This window comes from Trichechus manatus, unplaced genomic scaffold, assembly GCF_000243295.1.
Source record: "Trichechus manatus latirostris isolate Lorelei unplaced genomic scaffold, TriManLat1.0 scaffold00087, whole genome shotgun sequence".
NCBI classification, from domain to species: domain Eukaryota; kingdom Metazoa; phylum Chordata; class Mammalia; order Sirenia; family Trichechidae; genus Trichechus; species Trichechus manatus.
The window spans coordinates 911,861-939,355 of record NW_004444023.1 but is presented as its reverse complement, the minus strand read 5'-3'; the positions used below and the strand labels follow the sequence as shown (position 1 = coordinate 939,355).

The 27,495-nt window shown below is 53.5% G+C and overlaps 2 protein-coding genes across 2 annotated transcripts; one reads left to right on the top strand and one right to left on the bottom strand.

Annotated features, from left to right (window-relative positions):
* The first annotated feature begins 551 nt into the window (after positions 1-551).
* Positions 552-4,527, top strand: PGLYRP1 (peptidoglycan recognition protein 1). Its single transcript, XM_004381789.1, has 3 exons — positions 552-832; positions 3,723-3,844; positions 4,349-4,527. Exons 1-3 carry the CDS (start codon positions 552-554, stop codon positions 4,525-4,527), a joined length of 582 nt encoding a protein of 193 aa, XP_004381846.1.
* A 906-nt stretch (positions 4,528-5,433) lies between these two features.
* On the bottom strand, positions 5,434-27,096 carry CCDC61 (coiled-coil domain containing 61). Its single transcript, XM_004381788.2, has 14 exons — positions 27,076-27,096; positions 18,784-18,942; positions 18,469-18,551; positions 15,302-15,459; positions 13,836-13,997; positions 8,439-8,646; positions 8,269-8,351; positions 7,439-7,608; positions 7,274-7,349; positions 6,774-6,913; positions 6,613-6,691; positions 6,381-6,435; positions 5,641-5,719; positions 5,434-5,531 (listed from the first exon to the last, which is right to left on the bottom strand). The coding sequence occupies exons 2-14, from the start codon at positions 18,929-18,931 to the stop codon at positions 5,434-5,436; spliced, it is 1,539 nt and encodes a 512-aa protein (XP_004381845.1). The 5' UTR covers positions 18,932-18,942; positions 27,076-27,096.
* Between the last annotated feature and the right edge of the window lie 399 nt (positions 27,097-27,495).

Genomic DNA, 27,495 nt, shown 5'->3' with positions numbered 1-27,495 from the left:
CCCCCATCTTAGCATGTGACCTCTCCTCTCCCAACTCAGTTTATTCAGCTGTGACATGGGTTTCCCAATCCTCACTTCTTCAGTTTGCTGCAAGGGTTGAATGACATCGAGCTTGGACCTGGCAGAAGTGTTTTAAAAGAAAGACTTTGTCACTCAGTCCCTGCAGGAAAGAGAAGTGGATGTCCTAATGCCCTGGGCCTCTCTCTGAGGTAAGTTCCTGGTAATTGTACAATGCCCCACTGAGAGGAGAGAGAATACAGGGAGGGAATCCAGGCCCTGGGTCTTCCAGAAACCACAGGGCGAGGCTCACGGGCCCCTCCCCATCCTACTCCCGCGCTGGGTTAGTGGCCCTGTGGCATTTTCATGCCCCACCCCCGACTTTCCCACTACACCCAGACCTGACCGCACTGCATCTTGTTCCTTCCCTACTAGAGGAGGAAGCAGAGTTTGGGGTCCTGTGTAACCCACTGGGGTGTGAAGCAAGCCTCCCCCCCCACCCCCTCCGACGGGGCTGATAAAGGTGGCCAGGCCAGCTGTGCACCCTGCCCGCCATGTCCCGCCGCTGCATGATGCTTACCTGCGCCCTCCTCGCCCTTCTCGCCCTCGGGGCGGTTCAGGTTGAGGGGACCAGCTCCTGCACCATCGTGCCCCGGAGCGAGTGGAAGGCCAAGGCGTCCGAGTGCAACCAGCGCCTAAACCTACCCGTCCGCTACGTGATAGTGTCGCACACGGCGGGGAGCACCTGCAACAGCCCTGCCTTGTGCGAGCAGCAGGCCCGGAACGTGCAGTATTACCACATGCACAGCCTAGGGTGGTGCGACGTGGGCTACAAGTGAGTGCGGAGGCTGCGAGGCCCGGGCAAGGGCCCCAGGCAGGGCTGGGGCGGGGAAAGGTGTGGAGGTTGTGGGGAGCAGAACCCGGTTCTACGCTTGGCTCTGCAGCCTCCAGGCTGGCATGCTGGGCAGTTCACTCAGCCTCCAGGGGCCTTTGTTTCTCCCCAGCGTGGCCACATAGGACTGGGAATACGCAGGCAGCACAAAGACAACTGAGGAGGGGGAAGGGGCTGAAGCCCCAGCTCTGCCCCCAGAGGAAGGAGCAGGTTTTGCCTAAGATGCTCAAAGGTGTCCCCTGATGCCTTTGTCAGGAGGCAGAAGCCCAGGCTGATTAAGCGTGGAGTGGGCTCCAGCCCCAGCTCGGCTAATTGCTGGCTGAGACCTGGCTGGTCACTCACTCACCCTCTCTCAGCTTCAGCTGCCTTCTTTGCAAAGTCCCTAGGATGGTGGCCCACCTGATCACTAAATGGGCCAGTTCATGCAAGGCATTTAAGACACTGCCTGGCATACAGTATCACAACCAGTGTTCGCTGAGTCGACTTCGGCTCACAGTGGCCCCATGTGTCAGAGTAGAACTGTGCTCCATAGGGTTTTCAATGGCTGATTTTTTTGGAAGTAGATTGCCAGGCCTTTCTTCCAAGGCACCTCTGGATGGACTTGAACCTCTTTCAGTTAGCAGTTGAGTGCTTAACCATTGGCACCACCCGTGCACTCTGGCATATAGTAGGAGCCCCTAAATACACGACTTATTGCTACTAGGCACCTACTGTGTACCAGGCCCCATGCTGTACACTGCGGTGGGGACACAGCCTTGAACAGTGTGAATCCAGCCCTAGTGGCATAAGGGACCAGCAGGGAGAAACAAGCAAAGCAACAAGATGGATTCAGATGGTGATAGATGTGACGGAAAAAGGAACAGGGTGATGTGAGAGTGACCTCTGTAAGCTAGAACAGGACCCACACGGGCTCCCCTGGAAGGACGTGGTGAGAGAAGGCTTCCCTGAGAACATGGCTTTGAGTTGGCTCTGGGAGCTGAGAGAAGAGTGTGGCAAGCAGGAGGCACAGCAGATGCAAAGGCCATGAGACCTACTGGGCCACTCACCTCTGAAGGGCAGAGGTCAGAGTGGCTGGAAGCAGATGGGGGTGGTTGTTGTTATGTGCCAAAGAGTCAATTTTGACTGATAGCAATGGTTGTAGGGGGTGTGAAAAGAGATGGAAGAGGATGGTAGGGACCAAATGGTGCAGGACCTGGTGGGCCAGAATGAGGACTCTGGCTTTCATCCAATGGAAGCCACAGAGGGCTCTGAGCAAACGGCCGTGAGCTGACTTAGGTTTTCACAGGCGCCCTCTGGCGGTCAGGTGGGGAGAACACTGTACGGAGGTGAGAGCCCAAACAGGGTGGAGGGGGCGGTGGGGGGTGCTTACGTCTGCCTCTGGGGGCCACGCCCACCAGCTTCGTTTTTGATGCAATAGGCTGAGGTCCTGCACAAGCGTTTGTACAGTGGGAGGGGAAGCTGGAACACTACAGGCTTCCTGACTTTGCTGAACATCAGATTCACGGGAGCGCTTATTTAAAACGCAGGTTCCCAGGCCCCACCTCTAGACACTGCTTCAGTAGGGCTAACGCGGGGTCTAGGAATCTGAAGACCTGCCTCCTAGGGTATGCACAGCTCTTCCCACTCAAGATTTTATCCTGCAGTCTCCAGTTTCAGGGTTTTGTTTCCAAGAGTCCGATTCTCAGTGTTCGCATGACTTAACGAGGACTCCGCAGCCTCTCGTCTAAATCACTTGACAGAAAAGCAGACCGCAGTCTGTTGCTCAGATTTCAGGATTCAGAGTCTGACTCTAACGTTCTGTTCTGGATCCCCCTTCCTTGTCATGTCACGTTCTCTCTCTGAGCCTGTTTCTTCACCTGTAAAATGGGGCTCCTAGCTGCCCCCACCTGGTGATAGTGGTGGCTGAGGTTTAAATTAGATGCACCCCTTTACCGAATACCGGGCATTCCTAGCCCAGCCCTGGCGGTTGGCACCACTCTGGTCTTTCTAGTCTCCTCTGAGCCAGACTCAGGACCTGAGATTCAGGAGTTCCAACATCCTGTGCATCTGCAGGGACCCTATGAGTCAGAGGGCTGAGCCAAAGGTCCCGCCGCTCCAAGATGGTGGCCGCCTCGTTAATTCCAAAGTGCCAAGTCAGGCTCACTCAGTCAAGACGTGGGGAATGAGGGAGCCTTAAGGGTCAGCTGCCAGGATTAGAAACTTCAAGGAGGCAGGTGCTGGGGCTCCAGGGTCTGTGTCTGATTGTGACCCTAACCCTTGAGCCCCTGATCCCATCGCCCAGGTGGACCCAGAGGCCAGGAAGCAGGCCGGGGCGGGGGCAGAGCTTCTCAGTGGAGAGTTCTGGGTGATTTGACCTTAGATGAGTCACCTCGTTTTCTGAGTCTCTGCTTCCTCAGCTTAAAATGGGGATAACAACAGTACTTACCTTAGAGAGCAGCTGTGTGAAGATTCAGCAAAACCAGAGCTCGACAAATCCTCCCGGAGGCAAAAAGAAGCAAGAAATAAGACCATGTGGGTAGGAGTCAAGTTCTGGCTCTGCCCCTGCCTGGCTGTGTGACCCTGGACAGATGGCTTCACTTCTCTGGTTCTCTCTCGATAAATGCGGGCCACAGTGACTGTGGGATGAAATAAGGTGCATGTAGAGCTGTGCCTGGCACATGCAGGGACTCAAATGGCCACTGCCATTATTAGTAGGATGGAAATAAGAGGATGAGAAGGGGGATGTTGAGGAAATTGTGTGAGTGGCATGAACAGGGGGATGGAGGAGGGGGATGGAATCCTCCCCCAGGAAGCCCTCCCTGACTCATCAATTGCCCTCTCCCTGCCCCCGCAGCTTCCTGATTGGTGAAGATGGGCTGGTGTACGAGGGCCGTGGCTGGAAAACCAAGGGCGCCCACACAGGAGCCACCTGGAACCCCATATCCATTGGCATCAGCTTCATGGGCAACTACATGGGTGAGTGACTGGGGCAGGGCAGCGGGCTGCCATGGGGCCTGAGGCTGGGGCGGGGGGTTGGGGGCGGCGGGGGGTGGTGGTGGAGAGGCTCTGCCACCTACAAGCTCTGCGACCTTTTCCTGAGCCTCCTTTCCTCCTTTGGATAGTGGGCGTCATTTCCAGCCATAGGGTTGGGGTGAAGATTAATCTATAGAGAAGCTATTAATCCAGGCCTTGGCACATAAGAAGTGCTTGTTAAATGTCAACTATTATTTTGGATGGGACCCAGAGGTCTGCGGCAGAGGAGGGAGAATGAGCAATAACCATTATGCCACTCGCTGGGGGCTTATTCTGTGCCAGGCGTGGATGAGGAAACTGAGGTACAGAGAGAGTAAGTCACTGCTAGGGAGTGACAGAGCCCCGATCTGGGCCCTGAATCGAACCATTCCTCCCCCCTCCCCTCCCCCACACGGCCTCTGCCCTACCTGGAAGCCCCAGCCTCACCCCTGCCTTTGCCTCCCCCAGAGCGGGTGCCCCCGTCCCGGGCCATCAGGGCGGCCCAGAATCTGCTGACCTGCGGCGTGGAGCTGGGAGCCCTGACCCGCAACTACGAGGTCAAAGGACACCGGGACGTGCAGCAGACGCTCTCCCCGGGCGACCAACTCTACGCCCTCCTCCGGAAATGGCCGCACTACCGCGAGTGAGGCCCCGCCTCCCGGCTCCCCCCTCCGCGGCTCCGCTCCCGGCACAGCCTGAAACCCCACCCACTGTCTCCTCCTCCAATAAACATGCAGCTCAAACTGGGTTCCTCCTGGCGCCGCCACGTGCCTCCCCTCCCTCTCTCCCGCCCACGAGACCGTAGCCCTGCCCCCTCCCCCCCCACACTGTCCTCCAAGGTGCTTGGAACCCAGAGGCCCCGACCCTGAACCAAGACCCCGGAGATCCCAGCTCGGAAGCGACATCACAGCTCAGAACCCAGAGGTCTCAGGTCAGAGCCCAGGAATCGGCACCGAGTCGGCCCGGGGTCCGGGACAGAAGCTCGGGGTCCTCGGGGCGAGGCGCCAGGCTGCACGGCCCCCTCCCGTCCAGCGCAGCCACGCTGGTCCCAGCGCAGGATCTCTGCTTAGACCCCTTTGTGGACGGGCTGCTCACTACCACGCGTCAGGCCACCCCTTTCATTGCTTTGGAGAGCCTGAACCCGTCTGCCTCCCAGACACACACAGAAATACACACAGGCCCTGCTTACACCCCCACCCCAAATCCTCCTTTCTCCGCACTCCACCCCAAGCCTTCAGTCATAAGCCGAGGGGTCCCAAGGGCAAATATGTTTATTTACAAATAGCACAAACCCTCCCACGCAGCTTGCATTGCCGGGGGGCGGGGACGGGGCAGAGCCTCACACCTGGAGAACCCCCACCAAAGAACCAGGAAGGCCAGGGCCTCAAACCTAGACACTCCCCAGAACCAGGAAGGGCGGGGCCTCACCTGGAAACCTTCCCCCCAGCACCGGTTGGGGGGGGGGCCCGACTGGGACGGGAGGCCACCCTGCCCCGCCCCCACGCAGTACCCCAGCGGGAGTTGAGTGGGTAGAGGGGCAGCACTCTGTGCGGTCACGACCGCGTGTCCAGCCGGTTCATGTATTCCTGCAAGGCCTTCAGCCGGGCGTCTATTTCGGCCATGTCGGCCGCCTGGTGGTCTGAGCTGTAATCTGTGGGGGTGGGCATGCCGGTGGGGGGCTGTGAGGGGCCCAACACGCTGCCCTCCGTTCCATCCCAGCGGGCTCCGGGGCTAATGGGGGAGAGGAGTCCCAAGCTCACCTTTGATAGGGACCCAGCCCCCCGAATTGCCCGTGCGTCTTTGATGGCCACGCTCCAGGGGGGTAGACTTCTGCTGCTGCTGTGGGAGGCAGTAAAGGAGGTCGGGCTTCCTCCCCCTATTCCTCTCCCCAGTTCCACTGGAAGTTCAAATCTAAGGTCCTCAGAAAAAAGGAGCTGACACAAACTGGACACTTACTATAGGCAAAACCACCTCCTAGTATCTTCACAACTACTCCCTGAGGTGGATACTATTACCATTCCCACTTAACAGAGCCCTGGTGGCACGATGGTTAAGGCGCTTGCGTGCTAAGCAAAAGGTTAGCAGTTCCAATCCACCAGCCGCTCCTTGGAAACCCTGTGGGGCAGTTCCACCTTGTCTTATAGAGTCACTTATGAGTCAGAATCGACTCGATGGCAAAGAGGTTTTTTGTTTTTTTATTATTAACAGATGAAGAAACCGAGAAACTGAGAGGCTAAGTAATTGCCTTAAGTCACACAAGTGGTAGAAGGGAGAACCAAAGTCTTAAGATCTGGTCATTTGAGACCAGAGTATGGGCTCATAACCAGCATCCTGTGTCCCCCGCCCCCTCCATCCACTGGGTCTGGAAATACCCTGTTTCCAAAAGCATTTCAGAGCTGCCTCTGCAACCTGACCCCCTAGAATGGAATCGCAGGAGATGGAACAGCCAGCTTCTGGTGGCAGCCCCTATCCCCTCCAAGGCCTGATGAAAGACACTCACCGTATAGGACCTATTCCAGGTTTTGGGGCTGGGAGGCTTCCTGCAGCGGCGAACGCTGAGAGAAGGGAGCAATCCAGGAGCAATGCGGAGGAACCTCTGGCATCGCACACCTCACCCTCCGTAGTTTCAAGACCCACCTTGTCCTCCACCACCTATCTCCCTACAAAAGGCTGTTTCCAGGCTCCCCAGAGGCCCGATTCGAGGTGGTCCTTTTCCCTAGCCCAAGTTTTACCCTCTGGAGAGCGACTCGGAGAAATCCTCGAACTCGCTGCAGGAGCTGGCGGACGAGCAGCGACTGCGGAAACTGTCCACTAGAGGGAGGAGGAGGACGTGAGGCTCCCCGTACCCGCCAGGCCCGCCAGGCCCGCCCGCCCCGGGCTCCAGCCCAGTTACCGGAGGAGCTGCGGTTTCGGGAGCGGTTAGCCGCGTCCCCTCGGCCGGTCACGGCGGCGGGGGGCCGGGTCTGGCGAGACCATGAGATCGTCGGACCGTCCCCGCTGCCTCCACTGCCCAGTCGGTTTCGCTGCTGCTGCCTGGGGAGCGGGAAAGGAGACCCCGCCTGTGCGCTCCACTAATGCGAGGAAAGGCCCCTTGGAGTCACAGCCATGACTGAAGTCCCTGGGGGAAGCCTGTGACCCACCTGAGGTCACTCAGACAGAGAAGATTGCGGGGACACAGGCAGGGTCGGGGGTTGGGAAGGACAACTGAGCAAGGCAGGTGGGGGTGAGAAAAGGGAAGGAGGTAGGTAAGAAAAGGGTGGGGGGGGAGCGATGAAGCAGCAGCTGACAGGTGAGGGACTAGGAAAAATGAGGGGTGGTGACAGGTGAGGAGGTCACCGGTGAGGGAGGCAGGGATAAGGGGGGCCCTGCGAAGGGGCCCTAATGAGCACTCACTTCATCTTGAGCTCTCTCTGCTTCTTCTCCTTGGCTTTCACAAAGGCCGTGGGGTCGAAACGGGTCCCGCGACCACCTAAGACAGGGAAGGATGAAGTCAGGATTGCGGGTCCACAGCTCCAGTGGGTCCCGCCTTGCCCTCGGGCAGGGCAAGGCAGCACAGACCTGTGGGCGAGGGAGAGGGCCGGGCAGGGCGGCCCCGACCCCGGCCCCCGCGGCCGCTTTCCCGCGATGAAGAACGGGCTGCGCCGCGGCCACGCGATGTGGAGCGCTCCCGGGACGACGAGGCGCGGTCCTCCCGGACCGAGGGCGGTACCACCGGCGGAGTCCGCCTCCTAGGGTAACAGGACCCGCCGTCACGTTCCCGCTGGCCTGGGAAACCCTTGCCCCAAGCCGCGTCCCCAACCGCACCTTCTCCGGAACCCTCGGGGCCATCCTCTACGTACTATTGCTAGCCGCTCACGCCCTTGCCCGTCCCAGGTGCCCTTCCCCAGGCCCCGCCCACAGACCCCCAGAAACCTTTCCCAATTTTCCGCCACCCACCTCCTCAATAAATGTCAGCAGGCAATCACCCTGATCCGCACCTGCTGAGCTGCGCCCGTTAGCTCAACTACACTCTCAGGCCACGCCTCTTTCAGTCCCTTCTCCAGGCCCCACCTCCCCAAGCCCTACCCATCTTTCCACAGGCCCCGCCCACCGCTCCAACCTTTCAGTCCTTCCCTGAACCCCACATGTCCATTAGGCACCGTCCACCCTCCCAGCAGCCCCAGCTTCCGACTCCGCCCGCCCTCTCCATCCTACTTGAGCTCAGGCTCCGCCCCTCCCCGCCCCCTCAGACTCTGCCCACCCTCCCTAAGGCCACCCACAGGTTCCAGAGCACCTCTCAGGCTCCGCCCAACAGGAGGCCAGGAAAGCCCCAGGCCCCGCCCACTGGCCGCCAGCCCACCTGCGGGTCGGGTGTGCCCCCAGGCCTGCCCAACCTGCCGGGCCCTCACCCTCTCTTGTACAGGGCCAGCTCGCTGTTCAGCGTCCTCAGCCGCGCGCGCAGCGTCCGCTCCGACGCCCTCACCTCGTCGAGCTGCCGGGTGGGGAGAAGAGCGCAGAGATCCAGATGAGGTCGGGCCCAGGCCCTGCGGGCACCCCCATAGCTGCCCCCCCACCTCACCTCCTTGGCCAGGCGGCGGCAGTCCTGGCCGCGGCGCGCCGCCGTGGGGCCGAGGCCGCGCTCCTGCCGCAGCTCCAGCTCCAGGCCGCGCACGAGCCCGCGCAGTGCCTCCGCCTCCTGGCGTGCCGCCCGCCCGGCGAGCGCCTCTTCGCGTGAGCGGCCCAGCTGCACCTCCAGCTCGCGCTTCTCCGAAGACAGGCGCGACACCCTGGGGGAGACGGAAAGTGGAGATGGGCAGGAGGGTACGACCTCATCACCCCTGCCCTCCCCCACCCCCACTCACAGCCACCCCCACGGGTTAGGGTCAAGTCCCATCAGTGGGTCAAGTCCCATCATTCTCCCTCTTCCACGGGGGTGGGCAAGACCCATCATTTTCTCTCCTCCACCTCCCCCACGAAGGGAGAACATAGCCCTATCACCCACCAGCCGTCCCACAGGGAGAACAAGGCCCTATCACCCACCAGCTGTCCCACAGGAAGAACACGATCCTGCCACACCCTCTCCCCATGGGGCAGGGAGGGGGACACGGTCGTGCGGGTTCTAATTCCAAAATATTCCATCAGTCTGTTGCCTTCTCTACACCCGGCAAGCCCAGCCCTGAAGTCCTTGCCCCAGCCTCCCCCTGGTCTCCCAGCCTTGTCTCATCCTCTCCCATTCCAGAGGACTCTCTAAGATGCAAATCTGATTAGGTCACCTCAGTGTTCCAAACCTTTCCTGGACAAAATGACGTATACACGAGGCTATTCATCGCAGCACTGTTTGTAACAGCAAAAGACTGGAAATAACCACAGCGCGCATCCCTAAAGAACTGGCTGAATCTCTGGTACAGCCACTCAATGGCAGACCACACAACTAAAAAGGAATGAGAAAGTCGCTATGTCCTGTCACCTAGAGACTGCCAGGATATATTAAGTTTGTACTTAATACTGCAGAACAGTATATTCACTATGTCCCTTTTTATAAAAGAGGAATTATAAACTAGATATGTTGTTGTTGTTAGGTGCTGTTGAGTCGGTTCCAACTCACAGTGAGCCTGTGCACAACAGAAAGAAACCCTGCCGGGTACTGCGCCCATCCTCACAATCGTTGCTATGCTTAAGCCCATTTTTGCAGCCACTGTGTCAATGCATCTCGTTAAGGGTCTTCCTCTTTGTCACTGACCCTCTACTTTATCAAGCAAATTAGACATATGTCCACATTTTCAGAAAATATATAATGGATAAATTGAAAACAATAAAAATGGGTAACCTACTGGGGAAGGAACAGAGATGGAAACTAGACCCTTCCAAACGTACCCTCGTTTTAGTTTTGATTTTGGAACTGTGAAAATATTTTCTATAAATAAAAAACAAAATAAAATTCTAACAAAAGCAATCCCTAAAAATTTTCAAGCAACCAGCTCAAACAGACCTACCTGGGTATCACAGCTGGTGGCATAATGGAGAAGAATTATGTCAAGAGACTAAAACATATTTTAGCAAGTGGGATACAGCCTAAGGACAAAGAAATCTTAAACTTCATTTAGCACTCTTGTTATTAGTAATTATATTAGCATTGCTGGGATAAAGCAAATAAGTGATTATATTACTATCGCAAGAAAGTAAGCTTTTCAGCATGAGAAAAAAAGATTAAAAGAAATGTAAGAGACACATCAACAGACTGCAATGTGAGGCCATGTTTGGATACTACGTCAAAACAATTACAAAAAGACACCTGTCAGAGAAGTGTGAACACATACACACTGGGTATCAGGTGATGTTAAGGGGTTTTTGGTAATTCTATAGTATGTAATGACAGTATTGAGGGTTGTTTTCTTTGTTTTTTTTTTCTGTCCTTATATGTTAAAGAGCCCTGGTGGCATAGTGGTTAACAGCCCAGCTGCTAACCAAAGAGTCAGCAGTTTGAATCCACCAGCAGCTCCTTGGAAACCTTACAGGGCAGTTCTACCCTATGAGTCGCAATCGACTTGACGGCAACAGGTTTTATGGTAAAGCTACACACTGAAGTGTGTGTACAGATGAGATAGAAATGTCTACAGAGAGGGGAGGTGGGTAGATAAACTATGTGGGCAAAATGTTGACAATCATTAAAGTTGGGGCAAGGACATCTGCATTATACTATTACTGCGGTGCCATGAATTACTTAGTGTGACCCTTCTAGCCATCTTTGTGACTCACACACAATGACTGGGTGGGGCTGTGCAAATAAGGTAATTGTGGCCCACTGATGGGATTGGTTGGTTTTGCCATCCTGCTTGGCTTGGAGGGGAGCCAATGCCAGAGCAGGGGGAGGATCCACCACCACTAAAGAACGAGAGCCAAGAGTAGAATGTGTCCTTTGGACCCAGGACCCCTGCACTGAGAAGCTCCTGGAACCAGGAGACCGAGAGTGCTGTAACACTGAAGACGGCGAGAAGCAGTGGCAGAGAAATGGCCACAGGAGACAGTGCAGTGGGCTTTCCAGCCCATGGAGGGAGAAAGCTGAGTGCCTCCAGGCTGAGGCTTACTGGTGGGGTAGGGTGCCTCTGGGCACTTAACAACAGAGCTAAAACGGCTTTGTAACACTTGCCTAAGCAGGGCAGAGGCCGAGGGGCCAGAAAGAGGCATGCCTGTGGCACAGCTGGGAAGACACCGTCCTGATGGAAGAACTGTATCCTGAATGTTCCTGAGCCCGAATTATAACCTGTTACTTCCCTAATAAACCTCACAGCTGTGAGTATTGTCTGTGAGTTGTGTGTGGCCATTGCAACAAATCATCGAACCCAGCACAGAAGTAGAGAGCGCCATGGGAGGGACGGTTGGTGTCGGAATTGGTAAAGATGGCGGAGAGAGGAGGCATGTCTGACCTTCACCTCATAAGAATCAGCCTTGGGCTGTTGATATTGGTTCTCCTTCCCCCTTGTGAAGTGAAAGGAGGTCAGACACCACCCCTATGATGTTTTTACCATTACCTACTTTTATGTGTTCTTGGAATTTTCCCTAATAAAACATTGTAAAAGTCCCTAGTCAATGGAAACAGAACAGAATGGAATGAGAATGATGACACATTATTAAAAATTGTAACCAATGGCATGGAAAAATTTGTACAAAAATTGTTAAACGGGAACCTAATTTGCTGTGTAAACTTTCATCTAAAACATAACAAAATATTATTTTAAAAAGTCTCTAGTTCCTCCAAGTCTCCAAGCAGCTTCCCATGCAGTCCCTGCCCAGCTGACTTCCCCCTTCTCCTCCTCCCTCGCCCTCTCCCAGGATGGTCCAGCTCTTCAAATTCAGTTCCCCTCCTGGAATGATCCTCCTTCTCCTTGCAGGAGGGACTCCACTCATCCTTCAAACGGGAAAGCCCTCCTGCCCTGAGCCAGCCTGGGTCATGTCCCTCTGTTCTATGTTCTCTTGGCTCCCAGTACATTTCCTTCCTGGCACCAACCACCGTAGAGCTGGCATTTATCAATGAGATTATCATTTTCTGTCTGTATCCCCACCCCCCAAAGGATGGAGTCTCCATCTGTCTGGTTCCCCGTGCAAAAGCCTGGCTCTGAAGCCAGGTGGCCTGCGTTCAACTCTACTCCGTTTATTACAAGCTGTGTGACCTTGGGCGATTAAACTTAACAGCTCCAGACCTCAGTTTTCTCATCTGCGAATAGAGATGATAAGAATAATGAGAATACCTACCCGGTAAAGTTATAGGAGTCTCTGAAGAGTGCTGAGACCATGTCTAGCACACAGTAAGCGCTCCATAAATGTAAGCCAGTGCCAGGCAGTGTGCCTGGCATATAGTAGGAACTCCATAAATGGCGGATGAATGAATGAATGAATCTTGGAGTCTTCCCAAACTCCCTAACTCCAGGTTGGAAGGAAAAAGGTGAGAACTGACCAGCTGTACCACCTGAAGTCAGCCTCTCTAGATTCCCTGGTTGGTTACAAAAGACAGATGGCGCCACCTTGTGGCCATCCTCGGAACAACATGCCCTCACCCCCATTTCCTACCCTTCTAGGCCTGAGGATGGATTCTGATGATGAACTTGTCAAGCCTCCCACCCTGGCCTTTTGATGCTGTTTTCCTGCCCCTTGGCCTAGCATTTTACAGCCAGGACCCACATGACTCCCCAGCCCCTGGACAGGGGGCTGGTCCTCCCTGTCAGCACTTAGCACTCGGCTCTGGGCTGGTAGCTGCCAACAGCACACAGCAGCCAGGCAGGCTGCCTGGATTCAAGGCCTGGTGTGGCCATATTACTCATTGTGTGACCTGGGGCAAATTCCTTAATCTCTCTGGGCCTCAGTTCCCTCCTCTGTAAAATGCAGATGATAACAGTGCCTACCTCATGCAATGGTTATCAGGATTAAACTAATTAAATCATAAAACACTGAGCAGAGTGCCTGATACACAATTAAATACTCAATAAACGTTGTTGTTATTATAATATTACTATAATATTATAGCACAGTATTATTATTAAGGAGCCCTGGTGGCACAAACGTTTAAGTGCTAGGCTGCTAACCGAAAGGTCCTCAGTTCAAACCCACCCAGTGGCTCCACAGAAGACCTGGAGATCTGCTTCCATGAAGATTACAGCCTAGGAAACCCTATGGGGCAGTTCTACTCTGTTCTATAGGGTCGCTATGAGTTGGAATCGATTCGATAGCAGTGGGAAGGGGTACGGCACACAGTAGGCCCTCCATAAATGTGCCGAAAAACCGAGAGTCTGCCACCTTCACTTTCTTCACTCTTTCAGTCCCCTTGTTCTCACCAACTTCCCTGCCCACCACAAGCCCTTTGCACATGCTGTTCCCTCTGCCTAGAACACTCTTCCCCAGCCCCGCTGCCTGAGCCACTGCAAGATGCCAGTGAGTTTCCCTTAGAGCCCCCTTTCCTGCCTGACCCCTCGCTGTTCTGCAGCGATAAACTCGGGTGGCTACCTGACTAGCATCTACCTGCTCCCGGGCTGGGCGCTGTATGAGGGCAGGGAGGGGCCAGCACAAAACAGGTGTTCAGTGAAAGTAGACTCAACTGAATAGAGCTCTACCTCCCACCTTGTCTTTGCACATATTGTTCCCTATGCCTTGAACACACCTCCCCTCCAGGCAAGGTCAGGGCCCCCCTCGGGGCTCTGCCAGCCCTGTCCACTCTGGACCATCACTCTCTGGGGACAGATCTGTCTCCCCCACTGGTTTGTGAGCCCGTGGGGACAGGGGCAGGGCCATCTCTGTCACCATTGTGTCCCCACCGCCACTCACCACAAGGTTGGGCACAGAGGAGAGATTCAGAGCAAGTATTTGGTGAATAAGAGACAGCCGGTTTCCCAACAGTGCTGAGCAGGGGGCCCCGCAGTGCATGCTGGGATGTGTCTCCCCTTCCACCACTCCACCACCCCCAGCTGTCTGCCCTTTCCATACTCACTGCTCCCGCAGGTGCCAGATCTCAGCCTCCCGGGTGTCCCGAGCCTCCTGGCCGCCCAGCCCTCGAAGGCGGCCCAGCTCTTCCTTCAGTGAGCGGATGATGCCCTGGAGCACCACAGGGTCTGGCTTGCCCTGGTACGGGAGGGGCAGCGGGTAGTGAATCCTGAGGGGGGTGGATCAGAACCGAGGTATTTCAGAGACCAAGAATCCACCCGAGGGTAACTACTGGACTCTGAGAGCCTTAGAGGACAAAAACACACAATTCTCCAAGCCTCACATTCCTAGAAGCTACATTCTAAATGCAGCTTCAAGCCCCCTTCCCTGCCCTCATGCCCCTTCTGCCAGCCTGCTACCCCTTAGGCCCTCCTACGTAGCAGATTCGGAACCATCAGGATTGAAGGTCCTGGTGCAGCCTGAAGAAACTTCCCTCTCACACACTGCTAGGAGTGAACATCAGCATCACGTTACTTGCAGCCAAGCACACTCCTAATTCAGATTCCACAGAAGGAGATTCTAGTTGGCCTGACCTGAGTCACCCCTTGGCTGGGGAAAGGCAGGGTACCTTGATTAACTGTACTACCAGATCATATTCACAGAGGATAGATAACTTCCCACTAGAAAATTCAGGAGCTATTAGCAAATGTGGCAGACACTGTTCCCCAGCTACCCAACAGGCATCCCCAACTCCCTTCTCCCTTGTTGCCTCCCAGTATTAAGGCTAAAAAGACAAATATTCATTTTCCCAGCATCCCTTCCAGCTAGAGAAGGCCATGTGACAACTTTTGGCCAATCAAACATTACATAAAGTCTGTTAGAGGCCTTTTGGGAAAGCTTTTGTTTTCCTGATAAAAAGGGCAGATGCAGTTAGTATGTACTGCCCTGTCCCCTTTCCTGCCTTGATACAGATGCAATGCCTGGAGGCACAGCAGCCATTTTGTGACCATAAGGAGATAAGCCAAAAAACCAAACCCACTCCCATCGAGTTGATTCTGACTCATAGTGACCCTATAGGACAGGGTAGAACTTCTCCATAGGGTTTCCAAGGAGCGGTCGGTGGATTTGAACTGCCAACCTTCCTGTGAGCAGCCAAGCACTTAACCGCTACACCACCAGGGCTCCATAAGGAGATAAGATGAGGCAAAAACAGCAACACACCGAGAATGGTAGAGGGAGGGAAAAAGAGCCTGTGTCTTTAATGGAACTGCTAAGTAGCAGCCACCTACCCAAGACATCTTATTATGTGAGAAGGTTAAACTATTATAGGTTGAAGGCACTAGTAATTGGCTATTCTGCTACTTACAGTCAAACACAATACTACATGATACAAACTCCAACACCCAAGATTCCAAGGGCAATGCTTAACCAACATCCCCACCTTGCCCTGGGTACCAGAGGTTCCTGAGGTCTAACACATCCTCTCCCACCCAGCCCGCCAGCCTGGGCCTGGAGTCAACTCCTCGTCCCCACCTGTCAAACTCCACAGAGTAGATGAGGATCAGGTAGCGCTTGGAGTTGAGCTGGGCAGATCTCGGGGCCAATGGGCCTGGGCGGCCCCCCATCTTGCGGTTCCGCAGGGACTCCAGGTCTGTGTAGGTCAGCAGGTCGAGGGTGACGGACTCGCTGCTCTGTCGGGAGAGGCGAAGAGGAGCTGCCCCCGGACCCAACATGGACACACTCTGAGCACACAACCCACACGCCCAGACCATGCTCTGTCCCATCTCCAGACTGGCTGGGCTTTCCTACACTGAGGCTGGGGGGTGATCAAGATGGCCCTGCTCCAAGCCCTGGCACAAGGATATTGTCAAAGGGAGAAATTGGGAAGAACCTAAATGCTCAACTGCAGTGTGATGGATCGCTTTCACACAGCCTTTCTTTGGAAATCCTGGTGACGTAGAGGTTAAGAGCTACATCTGCAAACCAAAAGGTCAGCAGTTCAAATCCACCGGGCACTCCTTGGAAACTCTACAGGGCAGTTCTACTCTGTCCTATAGTGTAGCTATGAGTTGGAATCAACCCGATGGCAATGGGTTTCTTTGTTTTCCTCGCCATGGTCTTATGGCTCCCGCCCAAGTGACTTGATGGGACTGTGCAAATAATGTAATTGTGGCCCACCAAGGGGATTAGTCAGTTTTGCCTTAAAAGAGAGTCAATTCCAGAACAAAGACAGGATCCCATCACTACCAAGGAAGGACAGCCAAGAGGAGAGCGTGTCCTTTGGACCTGGGATCCCTGCACTGATCAGCTCCTGGAGCCAGAAGACCAAGAAAAAGAGAGAGAGATGGAACAGCTGAAGACAGCGAGAAGTGGTGGCAGAGAAGCAGTGGCAGGAGAAACTGGCAGCAGACACAAATGTGGTGGGCTTCCCAGCCCACTGAGCGAGAAAGTGGAGTGCCTTTGGGCAGGAGGCTGGCTGGCAGAGTGGAATGCCTCCAGGCACTCATCAGCAGAGCTAAAAGAGCTTTTAACACTTGCCTGAGCAGGGCAGAGGCTGAGGGCCAGGGAGAGACCTGCCTGCAGGCACGGCTGAGAAGAGGCTGTCCTGATGGAAAAACTGTATCCGGAGAATTCCTGAACCTAAATTGTAACCTGTTACTTCCCTAATAAACCCCATAATTGTGAGTATTGTCTGTGAGCTGTGTGTGGCCATTGCAATGAATTATCGTAGAGAGTGCTGTGAGAGGGACAGATGGTGTCAGAATTGGTAGAGATGGCGGAGAGAAGAGGCATGTCTGACCTCCGTCTCATAGCAATCAGCCTTGAGCCCTAATCTTGATTCTCCTTCCCCCTTGTGAAGATAAAGGAGGTCAGACACCACCCCCATGCCATTTTTACCTCAACCCTGGGGTGTAGCTTAGAGCTGCAGTTCTCCAAGTGTTGTCTTCAGATCCAGACCCCTGGGGGTCCCCGAGACCCTTTCAGGGAGTCCATGAGGTCAAAACTATTTTCATAATAATATTAGACATCATTTTCCTTTCTCACCGTGCTGATATTTGCACTAACGGTGCAAAAGTGGGTCAAACTCTGCTGCCACAGGAGGGATCAAGTCAATGGCACCGAGTGGTACTTACTAGTAGTCACTGTATTCTAAGCCACACATTAATAGTTTCACAATTTTATATGCACAAATAAAATTTTATCTGTAAGCAGAGAAATAATATAGCTCATCAAAAGTTCAAAGATGAAAGAGCTATCTATATGGGATCAAGTTGACAACAGCAACATAGAAGATTAGACAGAAATCTTAGGGGGCAGTGAGTTTGTTAATGGGGGAGGGACAACTCAGAAAAGGGGGGTGAGAATGGCCGCACAACATGAAGAATGTCATCCGTGTCACTGAACTGCACATGTAGGACTTCTTGGACTGGGATATATTCTGCTCTGTACATTCTCAACAACAAAAACAAATAAATTCATTAAAAAAAGACCTAGTGTTTTCGCACACACACAAATAAGTTTAAAGATGACATGTAGTTATCTGAATAGCACCTTGTCACTTTAAATTCTAACCTTGCTTTTCGTATTCTATTAATACTTTTAAACCTGACATTATCCTTTTTTTTTTTAATTGTCTATCTCCCCCACTAGAATGTCAGCTCCATGAGGGCAGGGTTCTTTTGTCTCTTTTGTTCCTGGCTGCATCCCCAGTTGTCTGGCATGGAGTAGATGCTCAGTAAACATTTTCAAATCTCAAACGAAAAACTGAAATGAGTGAGTGGGTACATTCACTGATGTAACCAAACGTTTAGAAAATATTTTTGTATTTTTGTAAAGCAGGTTGCAGAATACCTTGGAAAATATATCGACTAGACATAGGGTCACTGTGAGACAGAATCGACTCAATGGCCACGGGTTTATATATAATTATGCTGTTGTTGTTAGGTGCCATTGAATCGACTTCAACTCACAGCAACCCCATGTGACAGAGCAGAACTGCCCCATAAGGTTTTCTAGGCTGTGATCTTTATGGAACCCTGGTGGCACAGGGGTTAAGAGCTCATTTGCTAACCAAAAGGTCAGCAGTTCAAATCTACCAGCTGTTCCTTGGAAACCCTATGGGGCAGTTCTACTCTGTCCTATAGGGGCGCTAGGAGTCAGAATCGACTCAACAGCAACAGTTTAATCCTTATAGGAATAGATCACCAGATCTTTCTCCCACAGAACCACTGGGTGGATTCGAACTACCAAACTTTCAGTTAGCAGCCAAATGCCTAACCACTGCACCACCAAGTCTCCTTATATATAATTAAATATATATAATTATAGATCTACAAATACATACATACACATACACACACACAGACACACACGCACTCACAAATGAATAGAGAAATGCCTAGAATAATTTTCATCAAAATGTTAACAGGAGTGACTAACGGGAGTGGAATGATTTTTACCTTCTTCTTTACACTTCTCTGTGATTTGAATTTTCTACGTGAGAATAACTCTTATTAGAAGCAGAATAAAACACTAAAGCCATTTACATTTGGGAAAGAAGGAAAGAAAGAGACAGCCAGCTATGACCTAGGAATGGAAGAGTGGCAAAGAGTCACATACACATTAGATGGCCATCTACTCCCAGGGATCCAGGGGACAGAATCTCCTTCCCCACCCGAGCCCCCAGCACCGGTCCCTACCTGGGTGAGGGCTGACTCCAGCATGTTACAGAAGATGTTGAACTGTTTGAAGTTCCCTGTCTTGTGAGTCAAATCTTCGATGACTGGGTGGGGAGAAAAGTCTCTCCTGTGGTCTGACCACTTGCTCAGCCCCAGGGCCTCACATTCAAGCTCTCCAACTCTCCCTGGCCCCGTGCCTCTCGCCTGAGGGAGGAGCCCGACGCCCCCGCCCCACCTTGGACAGCTGGTCAGGTAGAAGAGGCCAGCGGGTAGGATAGTTGGCTGGCCTCATCTTCTGGGAGGAGAGGGGAGCCCACGCCAGGCAGGCACACTCACAGCTGGCATCGAACTCGCCTCGCCACTGGTCGGCTGTCATCCGGTCCTCCACCTCCAGCTCCAGCACCTGCCCCGAAACCACCACCCGCACAGCATGCTCCACACCCCGGAAGACGTAGTCCACTTGCAGGCCGGCCGGCTGGTCCATGGCCAGGGTCGCTGGAGAAGGGAACGAGACAGAGACTCACAGGGACTGAGAGCCCAGCTCTCAGGATTCATATTCTGGCTCCACCATATACAAGCCATGGCATCTTACGAAAGTGACTTCATCTCTCTGTGCCTGTCTCCTCATCTGGAAAATAGGTATGATAATGGAATCCACCTCACTGTCATGAGGATTAAATTGGACGATACACATAAAAGCACTTAGAACTATGTCCTGCATGTTACTATGCTCAATGTTGTTACTGGGTGCCATCGAGTCGATTCCGACTCACAGTGACCCAATGCAACAGAGTAGAACTGCCCCATAGGGTTTTCTTGGCTGTAATCTTTATGGGAGCAGATTGCTGAGTCTTTCTCCTGTGGACCCACTCTGCTGAATACATGCTAGCTAGTAGAATATACGATTACCAACAAAAGAACAATTAATACTGTTGATTATTAATGTATCATTAATCCTTATACACATTATCCACCATCTGTCAGTTTGTCATACTGTGGTGGCTTATGTGTTGCTGTGATGCTGGTAGCTATGCCACTGGCATTTCAAATACCAGGAGGGTCACCCATGGCGGACAGGTTTCAGCAGAGCTTCCAGACTGAAAGAGACTAGGAAGAAAGGCTTGGCGATCTACTGCCGAAAATCAGTCAGAGAAAACCTTGTGGGTCACAACAGAACATCTGACTCATTTGCTATGGACATCAGGAGGGATCAACTGCTGGAGGAGGATATCGCATTTGGTGAAGTAGAGGGTCAGTGAGATGGATTGGCACATGAGCTGCAACAATGGATTCGAACATGCCAGCATTTGTGAGGATGATGTAGGACGGACAGGGCAACTTTTAGTTCTGTCGTACATAAGGTCGTCATGAGTTGAAGTCAACTCAACAGCAGCTACGGATCTATCTATCTGTTGTTGTTGATGTATATCCGACTCATGGCAACCCCGCGTGTGCAGAGTAGAACTGCTCCGGAGGGCTTTCAAGGCTGTGCCCTTTCAAGCAGGATCTCCAGGTCTGTCTTCCGAGGCACCTCTGGGTGCCAAACTTTCAGCTAGTAGTCAAACATTTAACTGTTTGGGCCACTCAGGGACTCACTCACTCCACCTATCTGTTCTCATTATATATTTATTATTATTTCTTCTTCCATTCAGCAAACATTTGTGGAGAAAAATAAAGCTGGAAAGGGGGACAGGAGTGTTGGGGTGGAGCAAGGCAGAGATTTTAAATAGGGAAGTCAGGGTGGGCCTAGCTGGGGAGGTGATATTTGAGCAGAGACCTGAAGGAAGTGAGGGAGTGAGCCAAGTGGCTCTGGGGAAGGTGCTCCAAGTCGAGAGAACAGCCAGTGCTATATATTATCTATGATACACTTAAATCCTTTACACTGAATTAATAACTGATTTCATTAAGCATAAGAACAAGGAGCCCTGGTTAAAGCACTCGGCTGCTAACTGAAAGGTTGGTGGCTTGAACCACCAGCTGCTCTGCAGGAGAAAGATGTAGCAGTCTGCTTCCATAAAGCCCTGGAAACCCTATGGGGCAGTTCTGCTCTGTCCTATACGGTTGCTATGAGTCAGAGTCAGCTCGTCGGCAGTGGGTTTGGCTTTGGAAGGATAAGAACACTCTCTTAGCCAACAGAGCTACTATTCACTGTTAGTTCTACAAGCAGCTAGAAGAGAGGGTCAGTCCTCCACCCTCAGACTGGATTCTGGGGGTGGGGGTGGTTCCGAATGGGAGCTCTGGGCTGCCTGGGTTCAAGTCCAGGTTCTGCTGTGTGTACACAGGCAAGTTACTTAACCTCTCTGTGGGCCAGATTCCTCATCTGAAAAGTGTGCGCCATCCTGGGGGCTGGGGATTCAATGAGAAACCAGATGATGTCCCTGCCCTCAAGAGTGGGGGACAGGCAGATGTATAAAAATGTCAAGTGCAGGTAGATTCTGGGGAAAAGGGGTGCTGAGGGAGAGGCTGCTCTTTTAACTCAAGTGACCAGGAATGGCCACTGAGGGGGGACATTTGAGCAGAGGCTGGGAGGGAGGGAGGAAGGGAGACGTGAATATCTGGGGGAAAGGTGTGCAGGCAGAGGTGTGCCAGGCAAAGGCACGAAGAGAGGATGTTCCTGTTTGTTCTAAGAACGGCAGGGAACTGTGGCTGGCAGAGACTAAGCAAGTGAGAGAGGGCTAAGAGAGGAGACTGGAGATGTAACAGGAGCCAGATGACGTTCGTGCAGGCCTTTGTAAGCCCACAGGAGACTAACAGACCTCCCTGGACTGTTATAAGGATTAAATGAGCTACTCCTATTGAAGGCCTGAGAGAAACTGAGCAATGTCTGACACGTAAAGCAAACATGCAGTACATGTTGGTATCATCCTTATTATTACTACTACTCTGTGGTTTGAGCTTGAAGGAGACCAGAGAGACAAGGTAGGCTCATCCTCTCTCCAGTGTACAGATGGGGAAACCGAGGCTCAGTGAGGAAAAGGACCCTGGCCAAGGTCCAACACCTGCTCCAAAGACAGTCACCCAGGGCTGCCCCCACCCCAGATCAAGGAGAACATGGGTCTCCTCTCCTTCTCTACCACCACCTCCTCTCGTCATCATACTTTTCCCTGGATTCTAACTTGGGGAAACAGAACATTATGAAGGAAAAGGAGATGAGCTCTAAAACTCTGCGGAGCTGGGGGGAGCGGGGTTCAGAATTATTTTTAACCTTACTGGAGTCCTTGAGCCTTTGAGAATCTAATGAAATCTCTGAATCCTCCCAGCTATACGAACAGGCCGACAACGTTTCACCTGTAATCTCAGGCGACCTCAGAATACCCCCAAGGCCCATCCACCGACTTGTTTCCGATGCTCATCATCCCGGGCATCCAGACAGACACCTCTGTCTCTAGATCAGAGCTCTTTATTTGGGGGAGAGGTCTCTGGTGATGTGCAGGGGCTAAAGAAATCTAAGGACCTCTTCCCCTGGAAAATTCACACCCCCTCTAAATTGTGCTTTCATTCTCAGGGGGTCAGGGGCCTGGATTAATAATCCCTGATCTAAAGTGCAAAAGAATCGCAGCACGTTTCAATGTATCCCTCACCCCACGAACTCCACCGTGGTGCCATGCTGCGCTGGCCCCGCCCCTCTAGGGGTGGAGCCCTGGCTCACGGCCCCGCCCCCTCGAACTCCACTAGCCAATCGGCGGCCGCGCTGTCCGGATTACCAAGGCGTCAGGGCCGCCCCCCGGAACTCCTACCGAGAGCGCGCAGCATCATTGCTGCTACTAGTGGTACCCAAGCGAGGGGGAAGAGGCCCGCCCCGCCCCGCCGCCAACCCGGCCCCACCCTCCTCCTTTGCCAATTCACATCAGCTCCCTATTTTCACCTGGCAAAAGCAACGCCGCCCTAGATCACAGTGCCTTTCTGCAGACACTAACACTGAAGTCATCAGCCCCCACCCCACCACCTCCGACCCCTCCCTCACCTCCACTAACTTCGCCGGCTCCCCTCCCCCACCGGTCCCTGCTCCTGAGCAGGTCGTAAAAGCGCTCAACAATTACGGATGGAATAAATCCCACACCCCCGCCAGCTCAACCCTCCACCCTCGACCTAAACTCCCCATCACGCATTCCTCAAACTGCCACGGGGTTCTGGGCTCTCCCTCCCCTCCCCTCTGCAGAACCTCCCTCCTTGCCTATTAAGCCCTGCCCCCTTGTGCCTTCCCCCGTCCCAGTCCCTTCTTTCCATCCACTCTCCCATGTTGGGGGGGAGGAAGAGGAGGCAGCCGCAGTCCCCTTCTTCCATCAGTCCCCCATGTTGATGAGGGACCATATTCTACCTGGATTCTACCCCCACATTATTCCACCTGGATTCTGCCCGTATGTTTGCTCAGGATTGTATTCCACACACACCCCCACTTTCAGCCTGTATCTGTCACCTCCATATTTCACCTGGATTCTGCTCCCCTCCCAAATTCTGTGAAAACTCCTGCACACACATTTTCCACCTCTCTTCCCTGTGGTAAGTCCTCCCTGAACCCGCCCCCCCACCCCATTTCTGGGATTCTCCAGGCCCTGCACAGCACCCCTCCGCCCAGGCCGCGTCCCTTTACCTGCATCCTCTGTCCTCACTCAGTGACCAGCAGCCCATCCTGGTCGCTGGTTTAGTCCCAGTCCCAAGTGTCTCCTAGCTCCTCCTCTCCACCTCAGCCTCCTGACCCACCGATCCCAGCCCTGCCTCTGAGGCCCCGCCCCGCCAACCCCTGACGTCACCACTTCAGCCCCGCGCTGGCTGTGTGGACACCCCATTGTGGCCCCCACACCTGACGCCAGTTCTCAGGCCTCATGGCATCATGGACGTAAACACACACACACAGACACACACACAGATTTTCCAGTCCCCGTTCCCATCACCGCCCCTGGCTCCTCCTCCCGGATTGCGCTCCGCGGGATATTTTACAGATTTCCCAGTCCACAGCCCAGGGCCGGGCTCCCCAAAAACAAATCCACACCACCATGTCCCACATCAGACATCCCTAAATAACCGTCCCTGGCAGCCCCCACCCCATGGCTGTTTTCCCACCCTGGGCAGCCCCCCTCACATACCTCAGCCCGGCCATGCCCTAGCTGGGCTCCCCAGCGCTGCACGCTCCTCCTCACCCCTCTTCTTCCTCCTCCACCATGGCTCACCTCTGAGCTCACCTCCCCAGCATGTGCGCAAATTTGAGCTTCAGAGGATCCTTTTGTCCCTGCAACTCCACAGAATAAACCAGTGCCCACATTGTCCCCCGGGGATTTATCAACGTATAAAGTCCTCTAGGACATACCACAATCCAGGCTTCCGTAGTCCACACAGCAGCCCTTCTCCACCGCCTCCTGGGGTAACCATACCCTCCCACTGCCCCCCAAATGCTTTCTCCTTAGATACTCCCACGCATGCCCATCATCCCAGTAATCCCCCTTCTTTCTGCTCTCCGGTAGGTATTATACACCATTTGCTGTAAGGTCCATTCCCACTAATGTTGACCCCATGTGTGTCAGTAGAACTATGCTCCATAGTGTTTTCAATGGCTGACTTTTCAAAAGTAGATCGCCTGGCCTTTTTCTTCCAAAGCATCTCTGGTTGGACTCGAATCACCAGCCGAGAGTGCTTACCATTTGCACCACCCAGGGACTCTTTTTTTTATAGAGAATGAAACAGAGGCTAGTCTAGGACCCCACAACTAGGCCCTGGAACGTTTGCCCCCTTACTCATTACCCAGCTGCCCTTCCCTGACCACCCCCTCCCGGTTTTCTCCCAGAACTCCCTGCTCCTTTCCCTCCTGGCACTAATCCAAACACAGCCTCAGCATAGCACACCCTGCAGGCTGTGGACCCCTGGGTTCAGATACATTGACTACCCTCGGTGTCACCCTCTCTGGGATTTTCCCCACCAGCAAAGTGGGGAATAAGAGTTCTCACCTACGGACTGGTGTGGGGATTAAATTAGTTAATACATACAAGGCGCTTCAAACAGTGGCATTCAGTCGCCAGCTGCTACCATCTGTGAGATTGGTTGACAAGTGTCTGCCTCCTCCCCCAGCCTGGGAGCCCATGAAGGCAGAGCCATTTCCATCATTCTTGTATCTTCAGTGCCCAGGGCCTGGCACAGATCAGGGGTTTCTGGTGAATTCACGGGAGATGCCAGGAAATGGGGTCCCAGACACAGGGGATACAGCCAAGGTCCTCCCCTAGGCTGACTCCTTGTTCTCCTCCAGGTCTCAGCTCCAATGTCCCCTTGGCAGGAAGCCCTCCCAGACTCCCAGGCTGGATCAGGGCTGTCTCAGTCACCATCGGTGTCCCCAGCATGGCCCAGAGAGAGCAGGCACAGAGGAGGAGCTGGGGGATGAGAGAGCCATTTCCCCCCAGCCCAAGCTCTGAACCCGCCTAACAGTACTTCTCAAGGTGGGAGCCACAGACATCATCACCACTAGGGTCACCTGGTGGCACAGTGGTTAAGCACTCAGCTGCTAACAGAAAGGTCAGTAGTTGGAATCCACCAGTCACTCCACAGGAGAAAGATGTGGCAGTCTGCTTCCATGACGATTACAGCCTTGGAAACCCTATGGGGCAGATCTACTCTATCCTATACATTCACTATGAGTCGGAACAGACTCAACGGCAATGGGTAGGTATAGGGTATGGGTAGGGGCACCTGAGGAAAAATGCAGGTTTCTGGGCCTGGTCCCAAAGCTACCAAATCAGAACGTCTGGGGGTGGAGCCAGGAATCTGCATTTTCTAAAAGTTCCCCCTGACACTAACTAGAGTTGAGATCTTCTGCCCTTGAGCACTGTGGCCTGCCTAGTTCATCACCCCCAAACTGACCCCACCACCCGCCACAAGATCTGCCCAGCTCAAAACCCTGCCCCTGCCACAGGGAACCCTGAGAATGGTAGGAATGGTGGTAACAGTAGGGGTAACACTTTTTAAGCACCTACATGCCAGGCACTCTTCTGGGTGCTGAGTTCCTATATTCACATGGAGCCCACACTCTAGGGGGCACTGAGAATCCCGGTGGATATAAACAAACAATAATATATGTCATCAAGTACTGGTAATTGTTATGAAGAAAAATAAAGCCAGGTGAGGGGCCAGGGAGTGACAGAAAGAAGACCTTTGCTAGGTAACAAGGGCCTATACTGGGAGTTGACATTTGAACAGAGACCTGAAGGGGGTAAGGGAAAAAGTTACACAGACATACATCTAAGGGGAACATGATCCAGACATAGAGAAAAGCAGGTACAAAGGCCCTGAGGTAGGAATGTATTTGCTATGTTCCAGGCACAGTGAGGAGACCAGTGTGGCTGAAGCAATGTGTGAGCGACACACATTGTTGAGGTCAGGGAGAAAGGGGAAGCTGGACCGCTTGGGGCCTTGTGGGCTAGGTGAGGACTATTTACTGAGTGAGCTGGGAGCCATGAGCGGGTCTCAACAGAGGAACAGCATGATCTGACTTTTGTTTTAACAGGATCCCCCTGTCTGTGGGAGGCAAGGAGAGCAGTGAGGAGACCCTGCAACAGACCAGGCAAGAGGAGGTGATAGCTCAATCCAGAGTGGTAGCAAGGGAGGTGGTGAGACATGGTTGGAGTCGGGATGTGTTTTAAAGCAGAGCCACTGGGATTTGCTGATGAACTGGACTGTAAGTGGGGTGGGAGAAGAGAGAGGAGGAAAGGTAAACTCCAACATTTTTGTCCTGAGTACCTGGAAGGACAAACTTGAATGAGGAAGACTGGGTTTGGAGGTTGAAGGATGGAAACCTCAAGTTTGGTTTGGGACATGTTTAAGTCTGGACGTCAGCTGGCCTTGAGAAAAGAGAGTCAACCACTGAATACATGAGTCTGGAGTCAGGCGAGAGATCCAGGCTGGAGAGAGACACCTGGGAGTTTATACCTGGGAGATTACAAAGAGCTTTTGAAGCCAAGGGACTGAGTGAGGCCACCAGGGGAGTGGTATAGACAGAGAAGAGATGAGGTCATTCCGATGACAAAACCGAGACCCAGGAGGGTTAAGTAACTCGCTCAAAGCCACCATGCTGTTCAGTGGCAAGACCAGTGTCAGAACCAACCCTCTTTACCCTCGGGCAACCCCACCCCAAAGCCAACACTCTTAGCCACAAGCAGGCTTATTGGGAGCCAGGCACAAGCCTTCACATCCACATCCCTGGAGGCCTCACTCCTCTCCTCACCCCACATACAGTCCAGTCCATCTGCAAGTTGCCTCTTCACGTGCCCTCTACCCAATACTCGCCCCCAAACCAAAGCTTATAACTCATCGCAGGGATCACCGCCCCTCTATTCTGAGCTATAAAAACCCTCTGCCTTAAAACTTGCCATTAAGTCACAACCCTATAGTACAAAGACATCTCTATATGACCCTTGATTTACACACTTTTCCATTAAAGACCCTCCTACGAAATACAGAGCACCCCCAGACTCAGCCCTCCGCCTCACAACCCCTCATCAAAGAGCCAACACGTATTAAAGGGCACGACCCCCCCATTCCCACAAGGCTCGGTCAGCTGCCTACTGCAGCCCACTCTCCCTCAGAGCACCCCCTCCCCCCAAGACCGCCGTCCCAGCCCGCGCACCCGCCGCTCTCTCCGCCTCTCACCTTCTCCACGGACACCCCCTCCTCGCGAGCGGTTCAACTGCCGAAACCCCAGCCCCGCCCCAGGATCCGGTCTTCTCGCTTCTGATTGGTCGTGGCTGACGAGCAGCCCAGCTCCCATTAGTCAAGGTGGACGCCCGTCACTCTGACCCGCCCCAGAGGAGAACCCGCCCCCTCGAAGCTTCTTTACTGGCTAATAACGCTGCCAGTCACACAAGGAAGGTTGTTCCTGGGGGGTGGGCACAGGGAGACACCCGGAAGTAGCTCTCGACCCCGCCCACCACCCCCTGCAGCGTGGTCGGCCGCGCCCACGTGAAGGGGAGGGCTGGGGGGAAGAGGAGAGGATGGGGCGCATGCGCATAAGGAGGCTTTAGCTGGCGGTGCGAAAGCTACGGGAATGTTCTTCGCGTAATGACAAGTTGA

Coding starts and splice junctions, on each gene's coding strand:
- PGLYRP1 (XM_004381789.1), top strand. CDS start 552: ATGTCCCGCCGCTGCATGATGCTTACCTGCGCCCTCCTCGCCCTTCTC. Junction 833..3,722: donor TGGTGCGACGTGGGCTACAA/GTGAGTGCGGAG, acceptor CTGCCCCCGCAG/CTTCCTGATTGGTGAAGATG. Junction 3,845..4,348: donor CTTCATGGGCAACTACATGG/GTGAGTGACTGG, acceptor TGCCTCCCCCAG/AGCGGGTGCCCCCGTCCCGG.
- CCDC61 (XM_004381788.2), bottom strand. CDS start 18,931: ATGGACCAGCCGGCCGGCCTGCAAGTGGACTACGTCTTCCGGGGTGTG. Junction 18,552..18,783: donor AGGCGAGTTCGATGCCAGCT/GTGAGTGTGCCT, acceptor CTCCCCACCCAG/TCATCGAAGATTTGACTCAC. Junction 5,720..6,380: donor CCTGGAATAGGTCCTATACG/GTGAGTGTCTTT, acceptor TGCCTCCCACAG/CAGCAGCAGAAGTCTACCCC.